This window comes from Acomys minous (genome assembly GCF_964271855.1).
Source record: "Acomys minous genome assembly, chromosome: 7".
Taxonomy (NCBI): Eukaryota; Metazoa; Chordata; class Mammalia; order Rodentia; family Muridae; genus Acomys; species Acomys minous.
This window is the reverse complement of record NC_140488.1, coordinates 100658532-100672017: the sequence shown is the minus strand read 5'-3', so window position 1 is coordinate 100672017 and position 13486 is coordinate 100658532. Positions and strand designations below refer to the sequence as shown.

At 42.4% G+C, this 13486-nt stretch overlaps 2 protein-coding genes across 10 annotated transcripts in view; one reads left to right on the top strand and one right to left on the bottom strand.

The window, feature by feature from the left end:
• Positions 1 to 13486, top strand: part of HCCS (holocytochrome c synthase) — a 68476-nt gene that overhangs the window by 17789 nt on the left and 37201 nt on the right. For 3 of the 7 annotated variants that reach the window (XR_014780628.1, XR_014780629.1, XR_014780630.1), the window contains exon 8: positions 378 to 497. The exons of 3 other annotated variants lie outside the window; for them this stretch is intronic. The gene's annotated coding sequence lies outside the window, so the exon portion shown is untranslated. Of the gene's footprint in view, positions 1 to 377; positions 498 to 1701; positions 9436 to 13486 lie in introns of those variants that run through there. One more of the 7 variants, XR_014780631.1, reaches the window with a different exon arrangement.
• The window catches only part of ARHGAP6 (Rho GTPase activating protein 6), a 483165-nt gene continuing 477876 nt past the window's right edge, over positions 8198 to 13486 (bottom strand). For all 3 annotated transcript variants that reach the window (XM_084789389.1, XM_084789390.1, XM_084789391.1), the window contains exons 11-13: positions 12588 to 12862; positions 10709 to 10789; positions 8198 to 10226 (exon numbers count right to left, since the gene is read on the bottom strand). In XM_084789389.1, the coding sequence (XP_084645515.1) occupies positions 9529 to 10226; positions 10709 to 10789; positions 12588 to 12862 (1054 nt within the window). In that variant the 3' untranslated portion in view covers positions 8198 to 9528. The remainder of the gene's footprint in view (positions 10227 to 10708; positions 10790 to 12587; positions 12863 to 13486) is intronic.

The window sequence follows — 13486 nt, the reverse complement described above, 5'->3', positions numbered from 1 at the left end:
AAAATGCAGATGCTGGGCTCCCACCCAGGGTCCTTCATCTTGTAAGCCTAGGACAACTGGGAACTTATGTTTCTGACAAGCTCCCGGGAGATACTGATACAATTGGTCCAGGCACCATGTGGACCTAATTTTTCCCTGGCATCTTTTGAGCTTCCACCTACTACTAACTTTGCAACTGTGTTCCCAATTGCTGCATATTCCCATGGTCATGGGCTAAAGTTACAAGTAGGAGATGTAAAGGCAAAGGTTAAATGGAGATGCCAATTACCCATTTTGCTTATTCCTCATTTCTTTCCCCAAAGACCCTCTTGTTCTCAGTTCTGAACAGTGCTTCATTTTTTACCAATTTCTGTTTTAATCTCCCATGATTCCTATAGGTGATGACAATGGGGCATGACTGTAGTGGGGTGAAGGCAGTATTCCGGACTGATTCAGAAAACCCCTGTTGTACTCTGTGCTGCTTCTATGTGGATTGGTGGCGGCCACTCCCTTGAGCGGTGAGATGTTTCTCTGAGTTGTCTCTGATACATGGGCTTTGCTCATCATCTTGATTTGCCAGGTAGCCATAACTAAATGCCGTAGATGGAGTAACAGAAATGTATTCTCACGGTTCTGGAGACCAAAGTCTATTACAAGCACCTGGTTGAAGAAAGTAAGGGCCTTGGATTGAGGCTACAACTGGTAGAAATGTGCTTGCTTAACATGGATGAAGCCTTGTGTTCAGTGCCCAGCACTGCATAAGCTTGGCATGGTGCCACAAGCCTGTAATCCCAGCATGTGGGAAGTGAGAGCAAAGGATCAGTAAGGTCACATCCTTAGCTACATATCAAGGTTCAGATCAGCCTGGGATACACTAGACCCTATGATAGAGACCAGGACAAAGATCTCAAATGGGTCCCACAGGGTCACTAGCAAGGGAAATGAAGTGGCCAGGTAAGAAGCTGTTGATTGTAACTGGGTGGCACTTAAGGATGCTTCTTATCTGTCCTATAATTGTTCAAACTCTGATTCTATTATAGATCTCTGAGGCATCTGTTCTAGTTTCTGAGTTTTTACTCATAGAAGACTTTGGCTCCACAAGACCCTTGATATTATTTTAGGCCAAGTCCTGGTATTCTGTGCCTATGCTTTTAAAAAGAGCTGGAATGATTTTTATGAGTATGGGAGGTTATGTTTTATGGCTTAGTTTCAACACTGCACTTTGGTCTCTGAACTAGCTGAGTATGATAATCTGGTCAGGCTGCTATAACCAAGCGCCATGGGTTGGAACCTTATACCGTAGACGTTAATCTTTGGCAATTCTGAAGGCTGTCAGTTGGAAATCAAGGTGGGCAAGATTCAGTGGCTGGCAAGGGCTTTCTATTTCATGGGTGACAGATATGCTTCTCAAATGTAGAACAAACAAAGGAACACTGGGGGTTTCTCCATCATCATAACCTAGCTACCTCTCAAAAGTTCTATAACTCACCCCTGACAAGGTAACTCCCTCATCTATTAGTGGCAAGAGTGTGGGAATGGCCAGTCTCATTCTGATTGCAGCTAAGGCCATCTCCATGAGGTAGAACCTACAGCTGATACTATTAAAGGGGCCAAGAACCCGAGGCTAGATAGGTCATAGGCTGTAGTGGCAAACCCAATACTATAATTCTGCTAAATGGACATAGTATTAAAATGACTCCTGATTTAGTGCTATACCCATAGATCAAAGCATCCTGTCTGAGAAGCTTTTCCTTGCAGTAGACAGCAGTTAACACAGAGACCTTCAACTGGCCGATATCATCAGACTAAGAGACCATGGAGTGCTCAGCCCTAAATGGGACATACATATTATTTCCTTCTCCTCTGGAATCAGGGATCTTTGTAAAAGAGGGAACAGATTTTAAGAGCCAAGCGTGGTGAATAAAACCAAGGTAATATTTTTCTCAGAGACAATAGGGAAGTTATACATATGAACTCATAGTAATTATGACAGCATAGACAAGACCCGTGCAAGCTCCAGCCAGACAAAAATCCCAGCATATAGTGAGCAAGATAGGGATGTATCCCACCACTAGCTGGGGGTCGGTGGGTGGCCGAGTGGGCTATAATCTTTTAATGGCCATTAAAAGAGAGTTCAGAGCCCTGGTAGGATGACCACACACAACATCAGGCCCCAATCCCAAGACTAACTGGCAACAAAAAAATTGGACTTGATACGGAAACAAAAACCAAAAAGGAAGTAATATCAAAGTTGGGTGGGAAATGGAGGTTGAGAATGGTTATGGGAGAATTTGGGAAAGGAAAATATTATCAAAACACATTGTATGAAATTGTCAAAGAATCAATAAAAATACTGTTTAAAAATCTCATAATCTTAGAGGTTATAGATTTTGAGCAGATACAAACCATAGGCTGAGCCAGGCATGGTGTGAGTTCAGAGCCAGCCTGGTCTACAGAGTGAGTCCAGGACAGCCAAGGTTAGACAGAGAAACTATGTCTCAGGGAAAAACAAAAACAAAAAATAAACATAGACTGAGGCACCAAGAAAACTACACATCAAAAGTAATAAAATGGGACATCAATGTGAGAAAGCTAAAATATGACAAAGCTATAAATGGGAGGGAAGAACACTGTGGATGAGGGATGGGTTTTGTATATCAGAAATAGTATTGCACTCTGGGATGTACCAGAGTAGATTTTTATCTTGGCTTTCAGATAGGAAAGTGTCCTGGGAAAGAGTCAGGAGCTTGGGTTCCCACTCTTTTCTCAGTACTAGCTTGTGAAATAGTCTCAGGTCAAGGCCTTTTTGCCTCCCTTACCCCTGTTTTTGTTTGTTTGTTTGTTTTGTTGTTTGTCTTTATATTAAATGGCCTCTCTTCTTCTCCTTGTCCAACAGAGTATGTGACCACTTCAGAGTCCAGTGACACTAGAGGTGGGGCTTTTTGAAAGAACTAATATTTCAAGGTAGCAATGCCACAGGCCAAGAGAGTTAAGTGCAAGATTGCCAAGTCACAGCGTACACCCTGATCACGAACATAACATCCCTTATTTTTGAACAACTTTCCCCACATATTTGTTCCACTTCCAGGAATATTCTTTATTGCAAAGGTGTTTTACTTTGGAATGTAGGCAGCATTTTATCATCGTCATCTCTCTCTGACTTTTCACCCCAGAAAAGACAGGTGGATGTATGCACCAATTCATTGGTTTTTTTTTTCAACAATATAAGACTTGCCTATCTCTAGGGTATGTTTTGAGTTTGTGTGACTTGCCAGCATCTACTGCTCTTACAGCAGTATTGTTCACAAGCCTGGCTATTGTGTTGATTGAAATAGCCTTGAAGGTATATCTAGATTATCTTTATACCTTCCAACCCAGGAGCCTGGGACTGGGATTTGTGATCAATAGGCCCTAGTAAATGTAGGTTTGCTACAGATCATTGGATAAAGCCATCATCTAATCATTTGATCCACTGAAGTGATCATAGTGCTGTCATACTTCTTTGAAGTAAAAGAAAATCTGAAGATAGTGCTAGCTGATCAGCAAACTATTATATCCGTTACTGGAGCTCCATTCTCAGGGAGATGTAAACAAGTGTCTATCCCTTCCTTATAAGTCCCCAGTGACAAATCACAGTACAATTGCACTGAAGGAGAATGCTTGCTAAACCAAAGAGTTTTTTAGGCGTACAGAACACACATGAGGGGTTACTTATACAGTATAGGTGACCTCCAAAATGTCTGCACCACCAGAAAGACTCATTGCAGTGTTGATGATAATGTCCCCCATAGCTGGGTAGATGGCATTACCCACTTAGCCATCTCACTAGCTCTTAATGTTTCAATTTTAGAAACAGGCAACATGGGCTGCTCTCTTTTACTGTCCCATACAACACAGAGATGGGGTGCCAAGAGCCTTTGTAGGGCAGTGATATTTAAAAGTCTCTGCTTGGCAACCCCTCCTCAAACCGTTTTCTTTAGAAACTACAACTGAGCCAGGTGGTGGTGGCACATGCCTTTAATCTCAGCACTTGGGAGGCAGAGTCCGTTGGATCGCTGTGAGTTTGAGGACAGCCTGGTCTACAAAGTGAGTCCAGGACAGTCAAGGCTTCACAGAGAAACCCTGTCTCAAAAACAAACAAACAAAACTGTACACCTGTGTCTGCATTTGCAAGGAGGTGACAGTCTTGCATGGTTTCCCATTGCACAAGACAAGCAACATGCCTGTGTTCAGAATACATCTATCAAACAAACCCAAATAGGTGTCATATCCCTCTGCCCAGTCTAAAATGTACAAAACCCACAAAAGCCCTCCACCAGAGGTAAAAAGCCTCCAGCTAATGCCACAGACAGTGACAATAATGTGTAGTGATGCTTATCAGTGTGGCTGAATCCTGTGCAAAGAGCCAGAAGGAGCTTCTATCTCTGTGTTTGTGTATAGAGAAATTTAAAGCTGATTCTGTTCAGAAAATAACATACAACTGAATAGGATGAGTGAGAAAGAAGATTTGAGGATATGGAACAGAAGTACAACATTGTGTCCTGTATGGAGTAGTAGGAGTTTCCCGAACATAGCCAGAGTGTGGATGTCTACATTGCAAAGAGGCAGGAGCTTGCAAGTGGATGAGAGTGAACTATGGAGGGTGTTGTTGCCATGAAGTAGATTTTTGTCTGTAGAACAGAGAAGGAGGGGAGTCCTTAACTGCCTTTAGGTGGTAGTGGAGAGGTGAGAGGCTAGGTAGAGATATCAGCCTGGTACAGTTAGCCAAGAGGGAGGGGATAAGAATCGGAGTAAAACAACTAAGATGGATCTACAGGATGCATGTGCACCAGAAAGCAAATAAGACAATGTGTAGGGGTGCTTTGGATGTCAACTTGACTGGGTGAAAGATTTATACAATCTGAAGAGTAACAGGAATATTTAACTAGCTAAAGAATCAGCCAGGAGATGGTTAGGCACACCTCTGGGTATGTCTCTTAAGGCATTACCACAATTGATTCACCAAGCAGGAAATGCCTACCCTAGATGTGAGTGCCAACTGGTTCATGAACTGGGAGAGCCTGGCAGAATAAAAGGGGGTAAGGAGCCAGGTGGTGGTGGCCCACGACTCTAATCCCAGCACTTGGGAGGCAGAGGCAGGCGGATCTCTGTGAGTGAGTTTGAGACCAGCCTTGTCTACAAAGCGAGTCCAGGACAGCCAGGCTACACACAGGGAACCCCTTTCTCGAAAAACAAAACAAAAAAGGTGGTAAGGAGAAAGCTATCAGGAGGCCATCATTTCCATCTCTGCTGCCAAGGTACAAGGAGTCCTAGCCACATAACCTTCACACCACTCTCCACCATGCCTTCCCTCCATAACAGAGTGGCTCCACTGAAAGCATACATAAGTCATAACTTCTCTCTTAAGTTGTGTCTGTGAAGTATCTTGTCACAGTGATGAGAAACATGGCCAGTACACCAGGAGAGGCTTCAGGTACACAGCAAGAAGAAACTCCTTAGCCAATGATGTGAAGTGAAATTGGGGTTCAGCGTAGCAGTAGAGATATAGAGTTTGTCTTTCGGGACTATGGAGGCACTGTGAGATAGTCAGTGAGAGTTTCAAGCAGGGCCTTGAAAGCCAGATGTGGTATTAAAGCTAGAGATTAGGGTTGCCATATTTAGCAAGTGTATGTCAGATAAACAAAGAGTTTCCTTTTAATACAAGCACATCTCAAGTAACACTTCAGAGTATAAACCATTATTTGAGTATAAGTATATCCCAGATTTTACATGGGACTTAGTGAGACTAACCTGTGATCTGTTGTTAAGCCTTCACGTTGAATAGACACTGCATCTTATTTGGTATTTGTACTTGAGAAATACCAAGGTCAACTGTCCTATCCCCTCAGCCCACCTGGCTCCATCTGGATAGGAAATAGCAAGAGCTTATGCAAACTAGGATGGCTTGGTCACTGTAGACTAAAGGGATATTAGCTGGCCTGAACTAACTGAACATTGATTGATTGAACATTTTGCCTCTATGGTGAATTGAGGGCTCTGTTAGGTGGGGGTTCTGAATGCTGGTTCAAAATCTCCAGGCTGCAATTCTTGATTAGAAGTAGCTTGGAGGCTGGGTGGTTTGTTTGTTTGTTTGTTTGTTTTCTTTTTGTCTTGAAGAACATTTGATGTTGTTTTTACAATTCTGTCTAGTCAAAACGTCTTGTTTTCGTCTCTGTGTGACTCCTCTGCAGACAGCTTCTTTCTTCTTAGTTCAGTAAACTCTACCTCCTGTTGTTGGCTTATCAGACCAACAGACAACATGACCTCCACTTTGTTCTTGTAGCTCTTTATATTCAAACCCAGTGCTGTTTCTCTGCTAAGCAGATGAGTATTAAAATGTGCATAAGAGCTGGAGAGATGGCTCAGAGGTTAAGAACACTGCCTGTTCTTCTAAAGGTCCTGCGTTCAATTCCCAGCAACCACATGTTGGCTGAAAGCCATCTATAATGAGATCTAGTGCCTTCTTCTGGCCTTCTGGCTCACATGCAGGCAGAGTGCTGTAAAAATCAATCAATCAATCTTTGAAAAATGTACACAAGAAAAGAAGCAAGATGAATTTATTTGTAAATTTCCTCAATTTACCTATTGGCATAAATGTTTGTTTTTTTTATGAAAACCCACAGCAAGCTACTGCAGGTTAATAGCTACTTAGAGAGATCACAATAAATGTGTATTTGGCTATTTCTGTCATCACCATTCTGGCCGTTTAGCCAGAGACACAAAAAACAAAATGAGTATTCATAAACATGAAGGCATCTGTGACACATGACAGATTTTTTTCTTGCCCATAAGATCACTTTCCTTATGAGGAATGAGTGACTTGAACATTTTAGTAAAAGTGTTTTGCCCAATTTAATATGTTTTTCTTGACAGGCATCATACCACATATTATGCAGTGTTTTAAAATGGCCTCATATTTTATATAAGTTTAGGGTTTCATGTGTTTTAAAACATTTAAAACCTATTTCTACATTTGTTTGTATGATGTGTGTAATGGTGTGTGTGTTGGGAGCATCTGTGGGTCACAATACATATAACAAGATAGGAGGACCAACCCTGGGTATCAGTCCTTGCTGTCACCTTGTTGAAGTCTCTCTTGTTGTTCAGTTCTGTATAGGCCAGATTAGCTGGCCCTTGTACTTTCAGGGATCCTCCTGTTTGCACCTCCTATCCTCCTGTAAGAGCCCTGGGCTATAGACACCCATGCTACCCTGTCCAGCTTTTGTGTGGATTCTGGCACCTTACCCACTGAGCCATCTTTGGAGGCCTCATGTGTGATTTAAAAACACTACATTTGCAATGTGATAAAGACATCTAAGAAACACATTTTTTTCCAAATAAGTGAAAGATGTAGGCTTGAATGGGCAAAGTAATAGTGGGTACGAATATCAAGCTGATTTCTGAACTGTCAAATTTAGATCTAGTAACTGACGGGTATAACTTCCATTCACATATGTATACATGTATGTCAACTACGTTTGACTTAAAAGTTTTAAACGACACAACTTTGATAGTATAATATGATGAGAAGGAAGTCCAGAGTATCAGGAGTCTCAGAAGATGAGAAATAATTTGTCATACTGTGGTCAAATTTAAGGGACTGAGATAAAGGCGAGTGGCGTAGAAAAGCCACTTGAGTCCTTCAATCGAATGCCATTTGCTGTGAGTCTTGTATATAGTTTTGGTCTGAGTGGAGTCCATAAGGAAGAAACCATGTCTTCAGACAGATCTTCCATGTTCTGAGCCAGTATCAGAAGTGCTGAGCCCCACTCAGAAGTGACACCCCAACGATCACTCAACTAGTCCCCAAGTATGGACCTCAGTCCATATCTAGAGCCAATCAGGTCTATGGAACAGACACAACTTTCAACAACTGTGTTGAGTAACACCTGCCCCCAAGGCATGAAACCCAAGTTTCAGCCACGTGTGAAATATTTTTCTCAGTGACAAGTGCAGCCTTTGCTTGCAACAGATCATTATAGATACATATAGTCTACATATTTCAGTATCGCTGACTTGATGTCACCAAGCTACTGGCAATTTTAAAAACCTACTCTCTAAATATATGTGTCTATTTATGGAATTGTCAACATGCAATATACTTGAACTTGGGGGTAGTGAATTATGTATCTGGAATGGGGTATGAATTCCTTCATTAAATTTAAAGGCTGACAGTGAATCATTGCTTAACTTTTTATTCATCATGGCACAAGATAGAATTTTACAGAACACCACTGAAATACTTCATGGCCGACATGAAAATTAAGAGTAACACATTTTTTATATACATATATAACCCTCTTTGTATATAGTACACTGACCCTTCTGGTGTGATATTGTTTGGAAAATACTGAAGCAAACTCCACCTGCTGGTCAAAAGTGGTTTTGCAGTTGTAACACTTCAAAATTGCTGAAGTATGATAGTAACACATACATTACAATACACATAAAATTACCGAAAACACGTTTCCTCAGGCTTTGGCACAATGTAAGCACAAAGATGTAGCTTTTTTGCCCCCCCCAGAGGATTTACAAGGAATTACATGTAATTGGGCTACTATTGATAACAGGGCAGAGGAGGGGAAATGATGTATAATTTGAACGTGTATTTGGATTTTTAAAATGTTTTATAATTGGATTCCAGTTTGTAGTTTTGAAAAATACATAAAAGGTACAAACTATAAATATATAAGTGGGGTATATAAAATTAAATTTGACCTAGAGTGGGATAGAAACTTTCTTAAGAACTGTTAGACACTACCTTTCTCTCATTTGATTCACTGAGTCCTTTCTAAATAAATTCTAAAAATATATTTCATAATGTATCAAATTTAATATTTCCTTAAAATGTATTCACTATGAAAAAGCTTTCAGTGACTATAACATTTGTTTCTCAATACTATATAAAAATATGGCTTCTCATTTTCTGTCTTGTTTGGTTAGTATTTTCCTTAGGCATTGAAGGGAGGGCTGTCCCCAATTTAAAAAGCGATGGCAAAAAGCACAGAAACCCACTTGTGCATATTTTAGAACACTCTATAGAATCTTGTTGCTTAATATGTCTTATGGTGTAATATAAGTGCAGTGATTTAAAAGAATTGTTCTGTCTTCTCTGTGAATATATCATATTGATTATTATACATACTCTGTTACAGAATATACAATAGTCAAAATTGAAGACACGTAAATTCAATTAAGCTATAACAAAGCAAGAGTTTGATCTTACATAGAGCCAATGTGGGTTGTTTTGAAATTGGGTATTGTCATGTTTGTTTGTTTGTTTGTTTGTTCTAAGGCTGGCTAAGCAATAGAATCTTATCATAAATGGTAAGGGTAGAAGTGCCTCTGTAAGTGGACTGACATTCTCTTGTGTTGCTTTTTCAAAGTGTAGAAAAAGAAAAAGAAAAAGAAAAAGAAGTGTCCAATTGTCCATTGGCAAGTTTTCCGGGTCTGGGCCGGAAGAGGAATTTTTTTTTTTTTTGGGCGGGTGGGCTCCAGCTGCTGGCGGGCTCATACCAGGGTTTCCGGGAGGGCGTCGGGGTTGTCAGTTGACAGGAGCTCCCAGATCTGCCACCGCTCTCGCTGCCAGTCGAGCCAGCTGGCCTCCCCCGAGTTTTGCCTGTCCTGCTCACTGGCTGAGAGGGAGTAGGTGCTGCTCAGTTTTTTTTGCCTGGCTGGATGCTCTCCTGAGGCCTGTTGGCCTCCTTCTTCTGCAGCTGCTCCCAGACCTTCTTCATGCCTCTGGAGCCTCCATAGGGGAGATTCCAGTGGCTGCTGGCTGGATGTCATGGCAGGCTTCCCTGACCCCGGGTAAGGAGGAGGGGGGCGCCTGTCATCTCTGCCACTCTCCTGAGGTCTCTGGTACACACGCTGGGCCCGGCTTTGTAGGCAGGCCACATCCACCTTGCCTTCTGCCAGGTCTTCCGTGCTGTTTAAGGACAAGTATGGCTCAGACCTGGCTGCAGGCCACTTAGCCTCCCTGCCACTGCCCTGAATGTGGGGAGTGCTGCAGACACGTGACACCGGAAGGTGGACACTGCTCTGCTCCACAGTGGCCGCTGTCGGAGTCCTCCACATTACCTGAGTGCCACTGTCCGGCCCAGTGGGGCTCCCTGGACACCGAGGCCAATTCAGGGATAGGTTCCCTTGAGAAAGGGAACAGGGCCTTGGTCGGAGGGAGCTGCTTTCGAAAATGTCACCATAGGAACCTGGAGCCAGAAATGCAAGAACTGGAATTAGTTTGGACAGTTGCCTTGAGGATTAGCTGCTTGCTCTTTTCTTTTTCACCACATCTTTCTATAGCTGAAAAAGCATAGCACACTCTCAGCGGTTACTGCTTGAGAAGAAAATCTCCCTAGCAAGAGTGATGGCAGGCTCTTTTTGATAGTGGCACCATTGATGTGGCCACTCCAGACATATGCCTAGACACTCACAGGCTTAAATGAACTCACAAACTACATAAACTGCCATGACAATCTAGACTTTAGGAAAAGAACAGCAACAAACTACTGTCCAAGCTTAGCGTACTGGGGCAGAAAGCCCAAGGAGAGATTATTTTTTGTTCCTTTCTTTGCTTTTCTGTATCTTCTGAATAATGGTCGACAAGCAGGTACCATGAGGTTAGCAAGGAAGAGATAGGGAAAGTCCATTTTTAAAGTAAATGCAATGAAGTTTCAAAATGGCTCTTCACCTGTCATTCCTGGGTCTTTGGATCCACTTTTTAATGTTGAATGCCAAGTTCCCCAGATATTGAAAGGCTCCTCTGACATATCTAGGAAAGAGAGCATAAAAGGCCCATAACAAAAAAATTAAGAATAAAACCAAAATTATCATTACTTTTCTTTGGCATAAAATATTATATTTAAAGTTGTACTCTACTCGAAACAATACTATTTGGACCTGTGTTTTCAAGAAGATTGCTCTAGAAGTAATATATTGTGTATTGTATGGACGTAGCACCTGTCAATAATAAATCTGGTGGCCTATAGATTAGAAGATGGGACACCTGGTAGGCAGAGAGGATTCTGGGACAGAGCCAGGCAAGGGAAGATTCAGCTGGCAAGATGTGGGGAGGATGGATGCATGGTACCTGAGCACAGGTAACCAGCCACATGACAGAATATAGATTAGTATAAATGGGTTATTAAGCTATGAGCCACGGACTGGGTATTTGTAAATAATTTTTGAATCTCACGAATCATTATTACATAAGCTTGGGGATGGGAGGAAAAACCATCTGCAACAGATTTTTTTTGTGCTGGAAATAGACAAAAAATGTTCTTTCTATATCATGTTTCTGATAAACAGAATGAATATCCAGTAAATCTGTGTCATAACCCTAGAAATTGTAAAGATGAACTTTGTGTCTACCCCTGATTCTTGAGGTTAAGTGACTTTCCCAGGCAGCTCTGGTATCATCGAAAGGGTCCCTATAAGAGGGAGGCAAGAGAAAAGATGCTGCTATGTTGGTTTAAAAAAGTAGCCATGAGACGAGATCTACAGAAACTAGAAAAAGGCAGGAAATGGATTGTTCCCCAGGTTCTCTAGAACATAAAGCAACCCTGAGCACCCAAGTGATTTCTGACTCCCCTAACTCTAAAAGGGTTAATGTGTGTGTTGATTTTATTGTGGGTGATAACAGAGGTAGGAAAGTCACATACGGGGGCAGTTGGTGACGGCCATATGAGCTCCAGCTACAGGAACACAGACATTCAGAGGCAGTAGTGCTGGTTTGAGAAGTCCCTAAAGGACACTGTCCTATGGACACTAGCAGATTTGTTCCTGTATGTGTTTCTCCTCTCTTCTCCTCACAGTTTGAGAACCACTGCCTTAGACGGTATCACGAGATCATGAGGCAGACTAAGACATTCAGAGTATGAAGAGACCAGAAGTGCCTACAAGGTTACATAGCACAGATAAACCAAGGTGTATTCCATGCTAAGTATTTCAATAATGACTATGTATAGATTCACTAAAGATAGCCAACACATGGGATATTGGGGCCATTATTAGTTAGCTTATCAGGAGTCTGTGGACCTTTGTGGAGCTCAGTTATTCCTTTGAGATCCTGCTAGCTAGAAGTGGAAGAACATCTTGTGACTCTCAGTCTAGAGCTTTTGTCCCTGGATGCTGAAGCTGTCTGGTTCTGGTACACTGCATTTTTACATGGTAGGTTCAGTACCTTTTCTTTATGAAAGTGACAGAAGTAATTGAATGACATCTTAGACTAGCAAATATGCAATGTAAATCCACCAGCAGGGACTCAGAGACTCCCCTGGATATTGAAAAGAAAAGGTCAATTGGGAAAATGAATGGCTCCTTTGGGCATGTGCTCATGTCACAGATATTTGAGAATAAGAGGTTGAAGGGACCTTTTAAGTCAATGCCTGAGGTCACCATCTTTTTCTCCTATCTTGTGCATTTTGTGGACACTCAGTAAATGTTCTTTGAATTGCAGAAACATCAAACAAGGGCCTGATGAGGAAGGGACACAATGCCCCACCCCCTGTTACATGCCACAGGAGGGCAGATACTTCATTGGGTTGTCACAGCCACCAGGCTTCAGTTACCTTTTCCAAGCCTTGGTCCAGGAGAACTTTCTCTTGACTTCGACTTTGGCGATGGCAAGTGGCCCACCAGTCTAAATTGCTCTGGCCCTTTGTAAAGTTTCGCTGAGCCCTCCCGGGCCCTGTCCTCTTGCATAGCCAGCAGGGAGCGCTCAGACAGCACTGGGGAGTTGTTGTCATAAGGGGAGATGTCTCCACTGGAGGCCTTGTTGGAGTCTGTAGATGAATGCCTCCCTCCCATGGAAAAGGAAACTTCGGACTGTAGCATGTCAGGGCTCCTGGCACAAGATAATTACAGGTGTGTAAGTATGATCAAATTCAAACATTTCACAGTTGCTGAGGGTAGATTTCAAATGCATGGACATGGAGGCTGAAACAAAAAGACCGTTTGAGCAATGATCTCACACATCTCCATCAATGATGTGAAAGCGGTTTCCATAAAATGATCACAAGGTGGCAGTAAAACACAACAAATATAACAAGAAATGTCAGCCCACAAAGGATGGGACATATGAGAAAATAAAAAGCTACTGTAGTTGCCAAGGTTCAACCAGCAGAGAGCAGTAAAACCTAACACAAGATTACAAAACAAAGGTCAACTAGAGGGGTGGAGATGAATCCGTACATGCCAGTGTTTGCCAGCTCTGCCTGCTGGCAGAGAGCAAGAGAACCTAAGAGAGTCAACAACAGACATGGACAGGGATGGATCTCTGTCACCACCTGGCATTACTAAAGGGCCTCATGGACCGGTGCCTGATTAAATAAGTAAAAGTCTCGGGCCGGGCATGGTGGTGCATCCCTTTAATCCTAGCACTCAGGAAGCAGAGGCAGGTGGATCGCTGTGAGTTCGAGGCCAGCCTGGTCTACAAAGTGAGTCCAGGTCAGCCAAGGCTACACAGAGA